Source organism: Vombatus ursinus, unplaced genomic scaffold (assembly GCF_900497805.2).
Source record: "Vombatus ursinus unplaced genomic scaffold, bare-nosed wombat genome assembly UNPS02014822.1, whole genome shotgun sequence".
NCBI classification, from domain to species: Eukaryota; Metazoa; Chordata; class Mammalia; order Diprotodontia; family Vombatidae; genus Vombatus; species Vombatus ursinus.
The window spans coordinates 11498508-11513530 of NW_020954600.1; the positions used below are offsets into that span (position 1 = coordinate 11498508).

Genomic DNA, 15023 nt, shown 5'->3' on the forward strand with positions numbered 1-15023 from the left:
CACAGGGCAGGGAGAAAGAAAAATGAGGACAGCACCAAGGCGTCAGATTCTGCCCTAGAGAAAACAGCGAAGATGAAAAGAAACCGCCCCCAAATAAATCTGGCACCCACTGAGTCTGGTTGGCCCCTCCGGACCACCCACAGGAGTCAGGATGTGGGCATGAGGTGATGGTTGGTGTTTTCATAATTAGGAGGTCTGGGAAGGAGAGGAAATACTGAGGGCCAGGAAGGAGAGGCAGGGCACTGGCTGTTTTTTCTGGCAGGGGAGATCATCTCTGGCTCAACTCAAGGACGGGCAGCGGCCTTCCTCAGGACCAGATCCCCATAGCTCAGTGTGTGCCTTTGCCTGGTTCCTCCAGTCTGCTTCACCTCCCCTGACTCCTGTCCTCAAAAGGTAGGTCCTTGTTACAGAGAAACGAGATGGACCAGCTGACTAGAAGGTACGCTGTCACTTGGCTTTCACTATTAAAAATAAGCAGATTGGGGCCCCTTTCCTGCCTGGAATACACAGCTACCTACGTGCACATCCTGGGCTGTGCCCATGACACTCCTGTGACCACAGAGAGACGATACAACCGCCTCTTGATATTTCCTGCTAGATGACCCTTTGATATTTCCAAAATGGAATTCATTTTCTCATTCCCTGTCCCTGTTTCTGCTGTGGGCACCACCATCTACCTACAGGACAGGCAAGCCAGTTTAGTGGGAGGAGCAGCAAGGCAACCTGAGGGAGGGACAGGAGGTGGTATATGCCAGGCAAATCGAGCCACCATCTTCCCTCAGACTCCAAAGTAGAGAGCCCAGCACCCTGAAGCTAAGAGCAACACCCCACAGCCCACAGATTCCTCTGTCAGCCCAGGCTCTGCAGCCATCACTGAGGGGAGCAATCCCTGTGGAAGAGGGCCTACCATCCTTGACACCCTCAGCACCAAGAGCTTCATTAAGCCCCTTCCCCAGCTCTGGCCCCTCAGCCAGCAACGCAGAAAGGCAGCCCAACATCGGGTGCCACAGCCATAGCGCCTGAACACCCAGAGAAGAAAGCTCTCACCATGAGGTCGAATGATTCAGCATCTGAAAGTGATGTGAGGTTGTGAGAGGGAATGACATTAATGAAGGTGCGTCTGCTTTGCTGCAGTCCCCTAAGGACAATCAGGCCTTTATCAGAATCGCAGCAGAAACCTCTTAAAGGCGCTGCCCCCTGGCTCCTCATGGAATCCCTTTTCTATTACATCCCCAGTGCTTTGCACATAGTGCTTAATAAACGGTTTTTTTCATTCATGCATTCATTCATTCACTCACTCATTCACGCAGGCTTACAATTTCCCTGACTCTGCACTCTCCCTAACGCTGCCATACACAGTTGACAACAGGTAGTTAAAATAGCCGGGTCAGCATTTGAACCCAGATCCTTTGATTTCAACTGGGATGCTCCTTCTCACTCTGGTCATATCATTCCTCTGCTCAAAAATGTTCATTGGCTCTTATTGTCTACCAAAAGCATTCTCCAGGTATGGAAGGCTCTATAATCTGGCCCTCATGCCTCCTCCCCAACATTTCTAGACATGCCCAGGGTCACACAGCTAGTAAGCATCTGAGATCAGATTTGAACTCAGGTCTTCCTGATTCTAAGCCTGGCACTCTATCCACTGCACCACCTAGCTATCCCTAGGTCATATATTATCCTTATCTCTACAGTCGACATTAGAACCAAACTGGACAGTTTGCATTCCCCAAACACTCCACATTCTCTTCATTTCCCTCCTACCCAAACTGTGGAGTCTGTCCCTGGAACTACCCTGGGCTCTGGCAGGTGAGTTTTTGCTGGACTCACCTGGTACCAGGCCTCTCTGTCACTTCTCAGGCATTTCCAAACCAAGGGGGAAGAGGAGGAGGAGGGAAAGAGGAAAAAATGGAGGCAAGGAAGGTCGTCCAAATACATATTTAAAGCACCTAAGAAACACATAAGACAACAAAATGCTTGTTGGATTACAATCAGCGTGATAAAACAATGTGCGTGGCCAGAAGTAAGGATTTTACTGGTTCCAGACCCAAAAACACTTCTGAAGGCCAGGGTGTTCAAGGATGAAGGGTGAAGCGTCATTGTTAAAACTGATACTCTGTGTATTTTGGGAACAAAGACATCCTGTGTTCTAGGAATAATTGTCATTGTGTTCCAAATTTGTCTGTGTTCCTGCTGCCCCTGGAAGAAGAGAAGTGAGGCCTTTGTCGTCCTACCATCTGACTGAACTCTCTGATCATTCTTGGTGGAACTGCTGGGCAAGAGGAGTGTGTTTACCCACACGTCCTGGGGCATGGGAGACTAGGAGCAGGGGACCACCTCACCCAAGCATTTGGGGGCCCGTGGCAGAGCCACTTCCCCGCCCAAACATTCACACCTTTTTGTTTCCCCACTGAGTGACCTATTTCCTTTCACAGAAAAAGGAACATCACCACCAGGTCCATTGGGCTCACTTTGCATTTGAAGAAACTGAGGCCCAGAGAGGGGCTGGGCAAAGTCATCCACCAGAACCAGGGCTAGCACCACAAGTCATAGGATCAAAAAACTAGAAGGGGCCTTTGGGATGAATGAGCCCACCTCCTTCATTTTAGAAGAAGATCCCGAGCCCAGAAGGCTTCAGTAACTTGTACAGGATCAAAAAGCTAGTAAGTACTGAAGGTGGGATTCCAACCCAGATCTATCCACAGAAACCATCTCCTGACTCCCAGGCACTAAACCAGAAAGAAATGATCCCTGTTGGCCTCGCACTGACTTAGAAAACCACAAGTTAACATCATCTGTCTTGTGTTGCATTTTTATTTATTTTGTTAAATGTTTTTCAATTACATTTTAACCTGGTTCAGGTCCCACTCTGGAGTTTTAGGGAAATGAACCACAATGAAAGGTCCAGGGAATTTTTGATGCCTCAGTGAGGGTTTAAATCTATTTACATAGACCAAGGGGCACCTCACAGCATATACAAGTGGGACAGAGACATTTCTAGTAACTGAGTCAGAAGAGGACGGGTGTATTTCGAGGCACAGTATGGTGAAGTAGAAAGGACATAACTGAGTGCCAGAGAGGTTAACGGAACGCCTAAGATCCCACGGATGTTACGTATGGGTGTCAGGATTCAAAATATTCCTGCGATCTAGTGTTCTTTCCATTAAATCATCCTGTGCTAGAGAATGGATGCTCAATCCGTCTGGGAAGTAGGATTGGACCAACCTTTGGTGAAAAACTGTCCTCCAGGCACAAAGCAATCACACGGTGGTTGTTGTCCAGTCTTTTTTCAGTCGCGTCCTAATCTTTAGGGCTCCATTTGGGGTTTTCTTGGGAGACAGACTGGAGTGGTTTGCCATTTTCTTCCCCAGCTCTTTTTACAGATGAGGAAACTGAGGCAAACAGGGTGAAGGGACTTGCCCAGAGTCACATGGCTAGTAAGCGTTAAGGCTGGATTTGAACTCAGGAAGATGAGTCTTCCGTGACTCTCGGTCTGATGCTCCATCCACTGCGCCACTTCAAAGTGGAAAAAGTTTGGAGCCAGATGACCCGGGTTCAATCCCAGCTATGCCACTTGCTATCTCTGTGAGGTTGGGCAAGTCACTTCAACTCTCTGGGACTCAGTTTCCCTCACTTCTAAAAAAATGTGGGGTGATGGACTGGATTAACTGAATTTCTTTTTAGCTTGAGATCAATCAGCCAACAAACATTTATTAAGAGGCAACTATAAAAACTCTACCTGAAACTGTCCCAGTTAGACTGTGAGCTCCTTGAGGACAGGGATTGCCTTTGGATTTCTTTGTAACCCCAGCACAGTCCTGGCATACAACAGGTACTTAAGAAATGTTTAGTGACTTATTGACTAGCGTCAAGGATATTCTTACTAGCTAGGTAACTTTGGGTAAACGGGCTTAGTTAAATGCCCAAAGGGGTTAGTTAGACGGTCTCTGAATTCCTTGACAACTCTACTGATCCTTTGAAATATCTAAATAGACACCCCTGCCCTCAAGGACCTTCCATTCTATTAGCTGCTACAATCTATATACTATTAAAAGGAAAGGGGAAACTGACAAATAATAGTAACAATTCACATTCCCTCAGTCCTCCAGAGTTTTTAAAGTACTTCCTCAGTAGCAATTACCTTTGACGCTCACATAACCCTTTACAATTTAAAAGGCACTTTCTTCACAACAGCTCTGAGTTCAAGTATTAAAGCCCATTGGACACATAAGGAAAACACAGGCTCAGACGAGGAAGGCATTTGCTTCCTCAGGTGCCACTGGGACTCAGGTTCAAGTCTTCCAACTCCAAGACCAATTCTCTTTCTATTAAACTGTCAAAAATAATGTATCTAGGGGTTATAATCTTTTGAGGGTGGGGAGGAGGCAGAGAGAATAGAGTCGTAAAAGTTAAAAGACCCAGAGTAGATAGCTCAGTTTCTCCTGCAAAGCCAAGAGACCTAGACTGATTCCCCCCTTCCTCTTCCCTCTCCCAATAATGACAGTAATTAAAAAATAATGACAAAATAGTAGCAAAATAATAACAGTAAATAAAATAATGACTACAATAATAACGAAAACAGTAATTATGATGACTATAGAAAATGATCATGATAACAGCAATAACAAAAACAATAGCTGTGGCAATAATAGCACTAAATAAAATAATAAGAGTAAAAAATAATGATTGCAAAAATAACAATAGTAATACTAAAACCATAACAGTAAAATAATAACAGCAATAACAAAATAATAACGGTGTCAATAATAACAATCATAGTAATAAAAGCAATAGTGATGATGACAATATAGTGATGGTAATAAAAATGATAATGGTGACAAGAGTAACAAAATGATGATAATAATAGTAAAAAATGATCAAAATAATGACAGCAGTAATATGATAATGATAATAACCGTAATGAACAAATAACAATAATAGCAATGAAATAATAATAATAACAACAGTAAGGAAAGCAACAATAATGATGACAATAGAAATGATAACGATTGGCAATAGCAAAAATAATACTAGTAACAATGACAATAACAATAACAGCAATGGTAAAAATAATGATCACAAGAACAAGAATAATAAGACAAAAATAATAAAAAATTAATAACAATAATAGAATAGTAATAATACCAACAATAGTAACAAACTCATAACGACAGTAGTAATAAAAGCAGTAATGATGATGACGATAACTACAGTAATAGGGATGAGGACAAGAGCAGGATGCCCACGGTCAGGATCACCATGACGACACTAAGAGAGGCGATAACGCCAGGAGGAAGGTGCTCATCCCACCCCACCTCAGAGCAGAACCTCCGCCCCAGTCCCACCCCCAGGGGATCCCCACCTGGCCCCCTCCAGCTCACCCAGCCCGCGGGGGTCGGTACTCCCGTCCTGTCTCAGCTGAGCTTCCTCCCGCCGCCTCTGCCTTTAAAACAGTGTCTTCAGCCCCAGCTCTGGGCTCAGCGCCTGTCACTCTCCGTAAAGGCGGGGCTCCCCAGCACGGGACTACAACTCCCAGCATGCCTAGCGGCCTGGCCTCCCCACGTGACACAGCACAGCGCGCGCTCTCTCTCTCTCCCCTCTGGCCGCAGAGCTGCTTGAGTCATGTGACTGGGAGGAAGGAAGATGGCTGCGGAGGCGCAGGTGGACTTCGTGGCCCTGCAGAGCTTGCTGAAGGTAATTCCCTGCGGGGCCGGGACTCCGGACAGCGAAGATCGGGGTCAGCGGGCGGGCGGGAGAAGCGGCCCCGAGGCTCCCGGGGTGGGAGTGGGGGCCGCGGGGATGCTCTGCCCCGCGTCCCGGCCGAGGTCCCCCTTTCTGCGGAAGGCCGCGCTCGCCTCCGCTGCTTCTGGGAAGGGGAAGCCGCCGGCCTAAGAGCTCCGGTCCCTTTTGGGCCTCACGACAGGCCTGGCAAGCAGGAGCCAAGCTTGACCCCGTCTCAGGGGGGCTTTAATTGCCTAACCTCTCTGATCCTCACCACCCTATGAGGTGAGTGCTGTTATTATCCTCTTTTTATAGAAGGAAAACTGAGGCTGAGAGGTTCGGTGACTTGTCCAGGGTCACGAGGCTAGGAAGTGACTGAGGTAGGATTCGAATTCGGGGCTTCCTAATTCCAAGTCCAGTGCTCTCTCCATTAGGCTGCCTAGCTCCCTCCATTCTAAAATGGGGACGTTGGACTTGTCCTCCTTAGAGGTCTCTTTCAGCTCCAAGTCTGTGATCCTATATAATCCTACCCTCCATTTCAGCCCTTGGCTCAGTCAGTCAGTCAGCAAGTATGTGCCCAGGACTGTGTTGAGCTCTGGAGGAACCCAAGGGGCAACAATACAGTGTCTGCTTGCAAGGAGCTCGCTTTCTAATGGGGAGAAGACACACAAATACCTAATTAGGCACATGGAATAACCATGTACAGAGTAGATGGGAGGCAGCCTCAGAGAGGGGAAGCCACTGACCCAGGGTGGGGACTGGAAAAGACCCGCAGGAGCGAGGTGGAAGCCGAGGTCACCAGAAGTGGAGGAAAGGATGGAGAGCCTGCCAGGCCTGGGGGATGTGCAGGACAGCCAGGCAAAGTCACAGAGGTGGGAAATCCAGCGTCATGGTGACGGCAGTACCATAACACTTATAGGGCATCAGAAGTTTGGAAGGGAAGGGCCAAGTTTTGGAGACCTTTAAATGCCAAACAGGAATTTATATTAATCCCAGAAGTAATCAGCAGCCACTGGAGTTGATCGAGAATTGGGGTAACATAGTTATATCTGCACCAGGGGAAAATCAACTTTGGCAACTTTTTTGGCAGCAAAAGAAGAGACAGAGAGACCAATTAGAAGGCTACTGCAGTAGTCTAGGAAAGTTCATGAGGCTTGACTCAGAGCTCGAAGGGACCTCCCGGCACAGAATCCGGAGATAAACATGTGAACCAATAGTGAGAGTAAGCCAGGCGCAGCACCTAGAGCGCCTGCCACCCAGGTACCAATCCTCACTCTGTGATCTTAGACAAGGCGATTACTGAACCTCTCTAGGCCTCAGTTTCCCCATCTGTAAACGTGAAATTGTTGAACTAGTTTATCGCTGAGTTCCAGCTCGAAATCTCCGAGCCCATAATTATGATAAAGGTTTATTGAGTTGAATTGGTTATCTGGCTTGAAGACCTTCAGTGAAAGGGAATACACTATTGAAGGAGGTAACTCACTACACTTGAGCTGTAATTGTTATATTGTTTTTTTCATTACATCAGTTGTGAATTTACCTGTTAGCAACTTTCACCTATTATTCCACAGGACTAAAAACATAATAATGACCTTTATGTGATGTTTTAACATTTGTAAAGTTCTTTCCTTATATATAATGTGGCTCTGATGCTTCCTGACCATGTGATTATGAGCGAGTGACTTCATCTCATTTATTCTCCGTGTCCTCATGTGTAAAATGAGAGGACTGGATCTGATGGCCTCCAAGGACCCTTCCAGCCTCTGTGATCCAGCCTCACCGTTACTCAGTGCCATGAGTACCATAGGCATTTTTATTTCTGTTTTACAGATGGACCTTAGGTTCAGAGAGGTCACACAGCTAATAAGTATCAGATGTCAGAGGTAATATTTGAATGGGGACCAGGACCCTCAATTCCAGTATTCTTTCTACTCTCCTTCTTTGTCTCCCATAGAACATTAGTCTTGGAAGAGGCCTTAGAAATGACCTCATGCAGCCCACTCCTAAAATCTGTTGCTCTTTCTCCTGCCTTCTTCAGTCCATCCTTATTTTATATCATTTACGTTGTGTTATTTTTCAGTCGTGTTGGACTCTCTATGACCCTATTTGGGGTTTTCTTGGCAGAGATACTGGAGTGGTTTGTCATTTCCTCCTCCAGCTCATTTTACAGAAGAAGAAACGGAGGCAAAAAGGGTGATGTCACACAGCTAGGAAGTGTTTGAGGCCATATTTGCATGCAGTTCTTCCTGACTCCAGACCTGGTGCCACCTAGCTGTCCATTTGTATCATTTATATGTTGTAAGAAGATCTTTGAGGTTTCCTACGTACATAAGACCCCTTCCCAATCAACTCATGGTTGCTTCCCTCCAGTACAACTCTCAATTCAAATTTGCATTTTCAGCAAATGGGCCTTTGAAAGTATGTGTCTGGGGAGACAAGCCATTGCAGGGAGTTTTGGTCCCTTGTGTTCTGCAGAACTCATTCTCACAGTCTGAGTCCAGGTCTTTCCCCTTTCTTCTTTCCCAGGCCTCCTCGAAAGATGTCGTCAGACAGCTGTGCCAAGAGAGCTTTTCCAGTTCAGCTCTTGGCTCAAAGAAACTGTTGGACATCACATGTTCCAGTTTGTCAGTGACCCAGGAGGAAGCCGATCAAGTGAGTGTGTTCTGAAGGTACCTTTGGGTGTAGGACTGTGCTGGGCTCTAGGGGAAAGAGCTTTGGCCTTGGAGTCAGAAGACCTCACTTCCTGGCCCAGCTCTGCCGCTTACTATGTGACCTTGGGACCTTTTCTGAGCCTCAATTTCTCTGCTGTGAAATGGGGATGAAGTCCCTTGCCTTCCATACGTCATAGGGTTGTTGCCAAGGAGGGTAGTGGGGGTGGTGTGAAGGTGCTTTGAAAACTGTATAAGAAAGAGCACAAGGTGATTAGGCCCTGCTTCGAGGTGGTGACAATGTCAGAGGCAAAAAGGGGGCATATACAGGAGCTATTGCAAAGATAGGGTCGGCAAGACTGGCAGCAGACTGGAGGAGGGATGTTGGGTGAGAGAGTGAGGATTGAGGAGGATCCTGAGCTTGTGAGCCTGGGGCCTGCAAGGACCCACTGCCCAATAGCGGGAAGGTTGATTTGGAGAGGGTAAAGTCAACAGGACTTGGCCACAGGGGATAGGAAGGGAGAGGGGATGGTGGGAGGCCTGAGTGACAGGGACGATGGGGATACCTTCAATGGGAAGTTTGGAAGAGGGGAGGGTTTGGGGCTAAGATAATGAGTTTCAGATGTCCACTGAGCAGTTGGAGATAAGAGACTGGAGGTCAGGAAAGAGGTTAGGGATGGATAACTAGGTATGAGAAGCATTTGTATCGAGATGATAATTGAATGGGAGGGTGGGAGGGAAATACGGTAGAGGGAGAAGAGAGCTCAGGGTAGAGCATGTGCCTCACCTGAACCTCTGAGCATTTCTCGGCATGAAGAAGTTTTATGATCTCCACTCCCAGGTGTGATTGGCTGATCTCAGGCCCTGATGGCCATAAGGGACTCACACCCGATCTAGTCTAATCCCTACGTGAAGACTACAAGAAGGAGAGAATTCTGGGATCTTAGCGCTGGTAGGGAGCTCAGTAGTTGTTTAGACCATTGACACTTCAGGCATTAATCCCAAAGTTCGAGGAGGTGTATAGCTCCTAACTATAGAATCTTAGGGCTCTGGTGGACCTCGGGGTGAGACAGTCCAACCTCTCCTCAACAGAACACAACCTGCTCAGGACTGTTTGCATTTTTAAAGAGGAACCTGGTAACTCAGGCAAGTCCATTATCACTGTAGTATTTTTGAATGGGGAACTGGTTCCCAAAGCTTCTAGCCAGTGCCAGCAGGACAAAGATCAGTACCTTGGCACCCCACTTCTGAAAGATGTGGACTGATTCCAGGGTTAGAGGAATGATGGATGTGTTAAGGATTAAACAGAGCCATTCAGCAGAGAGGTGCCCCAGGCCCCCAAGGCTTTAGACGTGGAGGTGGAAGGGCCCTCAGATGGCATCTAGTCCAGCCTCCTCATTTTGCAAAGAAGGAAACTGAGGCTTAAAGGTGAAGGGACTTGTCCAGTGTCCTGCAGCTCAGTGTCAGAGGCTGGATCTGGCCTGGATCTGGTTGAAGCTTGCTCTGAGTGTCAGTGGGAATTATGAAGGCCCCTCTGTCTGCCAAGCCTCTCTCGACCCCCCAGGGACCCTTCCTTTCTTACAGCTGATCCGTGCCCTGCACCGCCTCACCAGGCTGGTGGCCTACCGGGACCTGACTGCTAGTGAGGCAATTCTTGCTTTGTTCCCTGAAAACTTCCACCAAAACCTCAAAAACCTGTTGACGAAAATCATCATGGAACACGTGTGAGTGCCTCATTCCTTTAAAGGGGGTTGGGAGGGAGGAAAAAACCAAAAGAAACAAAGCTAAACTAACCCCAGAGCTGACCAGTAGGCTTCTGCCGATGACCTGAGGATGGGATGGGGGTGAAGCCGTGAGACAAACACTGGAGATACTGGCTTGCTCGTCAAGGGCCGCTCTCCCCTGGTTGATGCCAAGTTAAGGGGTCATCCCCTGGAGCCTCGCTCTGTGGACTGTCTGCCGTAGCCCGGGATTCAGCCTCAGGGAGGATGTGGCACCAGATCCAAAGGCATTTAGTTCCTGAGGTACCAAAGGTACCCAGGACTCAAAGGATACCGGGTGTCCTGGGGACGGTGTGAAAATGGAGACTTCTCCTTTTTCACATGCTGGGGGGAAGCAGGCTGGAGGGTGGAAGATGTTCTGGGCTTAGCAACAGAGAGATCTGGTTCAGATCCCACCTCTAAAACCTCCTAGCTGTGTGACCGTGGGTAAGTCACTCTGTTTCCTGCCAAATGGGGCTAATAAGAAGAATTACGCTGCCCACTTGGTGACTTGGTATTCTAATTCAAAGCTCTGGAAGCTTCCAGCAAATTCCCATGCCCTTGGCATCACCCAGCTTCCTCAAAAGTGACTTGTGTCTGAGAGGAAGAGAACTCCTTTGTTCTTTAGGGAACCTTTTATTTGTTGGCTCGGGAAAGGGCTGGAGAAAATTATTAATTCCAATATTACATCAACTGCCTGCAAAAATAGGAATAGGAGTTGTTGCTCAGTCATGTCTGACTCTCCGTGACCCCATTCGGGGATTTCTTGGCAAAGCTGCTGGAGTGGTTTGCCATTTCCTTCTCTGGCTGTTTTACAGATAAGGAAACTGAGGCAAACAGAGGTAAGTGACTTGCCAGGGGTCACGCTGCTAGTCAGTGTCTGAGGCCAGATTTAAATTCAGGTCATCCTGATTCCAGGCCTGACACTCTATCCACTGCCCTCTAGCTGCCCTTAGGAAAAGAAGGGAGCCTACCAATGTGGTATAAATAGGCTTTTAGTATCTGTGTATTTCTCCTAGTTATCAGAAGACTCAATTTTCTTCGCCCCACACCTTCTTCCTCTTTTCACAGGCCTGCATGGAGGAAGGAGGCCCAGACAAATCAAAGTGAGTATGGGAAGGGCTGACCTCTCCTTGACATCCCGCCTTCTTCCTCCCCCCTCCCCACCCGTAGTGCTGGCTCTGCTTAGGACTGGAGACTTGAACTGCAGGCCCCACGCCTGGAGGGCCTACCCTCCTTAGCTAAGCCTCAAACTAAACCCAGATGTTCATTGCTTTCTTTTTCAATGACCCATGAACTGAACCAGCTTAAAGGGAAGGCAAAGCCCACTGAGCCAGCTTGCTGTAAAGTAGAACCTGTGTGTGCATTTCCTAAAATGACCAAGCCCAGAACATTGACATCTACTGCAAACCCATCATTTACTCGGCTTGGGGCCTGGTAGGGGCCTCTGCTCCTGGCCCCCGCTGGCCCGCAGCTGGAAGCCTCAGAGACTCGTGGGCAGCAGCTGAGAACCACAAGGAGGAACAGAGAGAGCTTGCAGTGATTGGGGGAACTGAAGATAACTTGAAAAAGGTTTCTTGTTTTTATTAAATTTTATCTTCAACTGGCAAGCTTTTATTTTCTCTCTCCCACCTCCTTCACCTTTAAAAAAGAAAAGAAAAATAAAACCCTGGTAATGGATATGCATGGGGCAACTTGGTGGAGCAGTGGATGGAGCTTGGAGTTAGGAAGACCTGAGTTCAAATGCTGCCTCAGACCCTTACAAGCTGTGTGACCCTGGGCAAGTCACTTAACTGCTGTCTACCTCTTGTTTCCCCAGTTGCAAAATGGGGGTAATAATAGCACCCACCTCCCAAGGTTGTTGCAAGGATCTACACGTAGTAGGTGCTATATAAATACTAGCTCTCGTTATTATTTATTATGATTATGATCATTATTGTGATTATGATATTTCGATTATGATTATGATTATTAATATTATTATTATAAAGCAAATTGGCCATGGCCCACATTGGTCACGTCCAGAAATTTGTCTCATTGTTCTGAGCCTATCTCCTCACCATCCAGAGTTGGGTAGCGTTCTTTGTCATTGGATGTGAACAGGCAGTGGTCAAGGGAGGAAATCCATGCTATCAACAGGCATCTGAAAAAGTGCTCCAAGTCACCAACAATTAGAGAAATGCAAATTAAAGCAACCGAGAGCTTTGACCTCACGCTCATCAGATTGGCAACATTGACTAAAAAAAGATAATGATAAATGCTGATAGGGCTCCGGGAAAGCAGCCTGTGAATATGCTGTTGGTAGAATTGGCATAAATCGGTCTGGCCACTCTCAAGAGCAGTGAGGAACAAGGCCCCCTAAATCACCAGATCACCTTTGACTCAGGATTACCACCCCCAGTCCCGTAGCCTGCAGAGGTCAAAGGTAAAGGAAGGAGACCCATTTGTACAAAAATACTTCTAGCAGCTCTTTTTGGGGTGGAAAAGAATTGGAAACTGAGGTGATCCTCCTTCATTGAGGAATGCCAAGCAAATTATGGCATGGAATCCTCTTGTTCCATTGGAATGATGAAGGAAATGGTTTCAGAGAAACCTGGGAAGGCCTGGTTAAGCTGTTACCCAGTGAAGTGAGCAGAATCACATGAGCTCTGTAAAAACAAACAACTTTGAGCCATTTTCTACAGCCCCACTGATGAAGAAATGGGGTTTGAGCGGGGAGGGGCTTGCTTTAGAAGCAAGAACAATCTCCCTTGTCCTTTTGTCATTGAATCCCATGGATGAGTGATGGTTGCAGGGAAGGTGAGGCTTGGTGGTTCTTTAGAACCTATTAAAAGTAGTAACCAAAAGCCCTGTGCAATGACGGACTTGGTCATCTCGATGGCCTTTGAAAGGCCTGGCTGCTGACGTCCCCGTTTTGCTGTGAGGGAGGCCACAATGTCCTTCCTTGCTCGGGTAGAGCTGTTAGACTGGGATGCAGCTGGGTGTTACCCAAGCCTGCTCCTCCGTCAATGCCCTGCTCCCTCCAACGGCCTCCATGCCATTTAAATCAGAAAGATGGTAGATGTTGGGGGAAGGAGCCAGCCTGGGCAGCCCCCAGGACTGAGTGCATCTTCTCTTTCTGCAGTCTCCTTGCCTCGACTCGTTGACTTGGACTGGAGAGTAGATGTCAAGATGGCCTCGGACAGCATCACCCGAATGGCCGTGCCCACCTGCCTGCTCCAGATGAAGGTACTCTCAGTTTTCTGCTCCTACGATCGGGCACCACTAAGAATTAGAAGGGGACCTTAGAACTCACTTAATAGAATATTGTTCCCCTCCTGCCCCCATTTTACAGATGGAGAAATTGAGGGTATTACAGAGGTTAAGGAACTTACCCAAGGTCAGGTAACTAGTTAATAGTAAAGTTAAAACCAAACATCTGGTGGCTGGCCTTGCCTGTTCCCAGGCCGGCACTTACACTCTGGAAAGAGGGTAAAAAGACTCATTGTCCTTACAGCATCAGCTCGTGTCACCAGTAGAAGGCCAGAGGAAGTATAGTATGGATGTTGGAGGCACCATGCCTTCTGGGGCCTTCCCCCCATCCTCCCAGAGCACCTAGTCCAGTGTACTGGTCGTTAGTACGTTAGCTGAGCTGGGGGAGTGTCACAAAGTATGTCTCCTGGGGAGAGGACACAGTGTCACCAAAGCCACTGAGACTGAAATCTTCCCGGATTCATTCAGTCACCCCAAAGTGGGAAGGCCCCCAGTCCTTGGAAGAGAGCTTGCCCACAGGCACCTGAACCTGAAAGTTACTGACTGTTCTCTGCCTTATCCAGTTGCTTCTCTATCCCCAGCCCATCATCTTGGAGTCTTGTTCCCTTTTCAGATCCAGGAGGATGCCAGCCTGTGCGGGGACAAGCCTGCCATCTCAGCCGTCACCATGGAGCTGAGCAAAGAAACGCTGGACACCATGCTAGATGGCTTGGGCCGGATTCGGGACCAGCTTTCGGCTGTGGCCAATAAGTGACCGTCCCTCATGCTACTGCCCCTGCTGGCCCCCAGTTGGAAGGGGACCCTCGGAGAGTGCCGGGGCACCCGTGCTGGGTGGGGCTCACCAGGTGTGGTGCTAACCAGAAGGAGCATGGACTGGTAAGAGGCACTTCACACGCTACACCCAAAGCTCGTCCTCTCATCAGTCTTCCTTTTCTTTCCCCTTGTTTTCTCCTTCAGATTGAGGCCCAGAGGTCTCCCAGAGGCTTCTGTGCTTGTTGTCATTACAGAGGCAGCAGCGAGGGAGGGAATGGGGCTCTACCAGCTGCATGTGCGGCTGCTGGGGAGACTAGGGATGGAGCTGCTGAGCTGGACTGACAAGCTCCTGGAACTTGGGAGGGCGTTGCCTTGGGTGAGAGGGACAGCTCCCATCCCCCTCCAGTTCCAGGCCCTCGAGTGGGCTTCTGCTGATCTTAGACAAAGGCCAGAAGAATGGGACCTTCGGGCCACCCCTGTGCCCGTGCAGGCCGAGCCTGGGGGCAAAGCCTCTCCAGCAGGGCTCACCTCACAGCAGCCTCGGAACTGGTGCTGGGGGCCAGGCAAGAGCTTGGGGCTCTTGTCTGGGCTCAGAACAGGCAGATCTCGCCACTGTTGGGAGGCAGTTGGAAATAAACATCAGTGCTAAAAGTTCTCTGACTGGGCGTCTTCCATTTTGACTGCCTTCGTAGGAGATGCTGCCTCAGTCCGGTCTAGTTGGAGGATCCTTAGCCTGGGGCTTTGGGTGGGAAAAAGTGCATTATTATCTCCACTCATCTCTAACTGAAATTTAGCATTTGCTCCAATTACAAATGTTCCAAGAGGGGTCCATGGGCTTCTCCAGGGGATGCCAGAGGGGTCCAGGACACAAAAAATGTTAAGAACTCCT

General features: G+C 48.2%; 1 protein-coding gene and 1 long non-coding RNA gene across 2 annotated transcripts in view; one reads left to right on the top strand and one right to left on the bottom strand.

The window, feature by feature from the left end:
* LOC114024748 overlaps nucleotides 1–5444 on the bottom strand; it is a 27238-nt gene extending 21794 nt beyond the window's left edge. The window contains exon 1 of the long non-coding RNA XR_003566946.1: nucleotides 5382–5444. This is a non-coding gene — a long non-coding RNA (uncharacterized LOC114024748). The remainder of the gene's footprint in view (nucleotides 1–5381) is intronic.
* Nucleotides 5445–5607: 163 nt separating this feature from the next.
* COMMD9 (COMM domain containing 9) lies at nucleotides 5608–14785 on the top strand. Its single transcript, XM_027837896.1, has 6 exons — nucleotides 5608–5694; nucleotides 8248–8373; nucleotides 9954–10093; nucleotides 11201–11235; nucleotides 13254–13357; nucleotides 13995–14785. Exons 1-6 carry the CDS (start codon nucleotides 5644–5646, stop codon nucleotides 14133–14135), a joined length of 597 nt encoding a protein of 198 aa, XP_027693697.1. The 5' UTR covers nucleotides 5608–5643; the 3' UTR covers nucleotides 14136–14785.
* The last annotated feature ends 238 nt before the right edge of the window (nucleotides 14786–15023 follow it).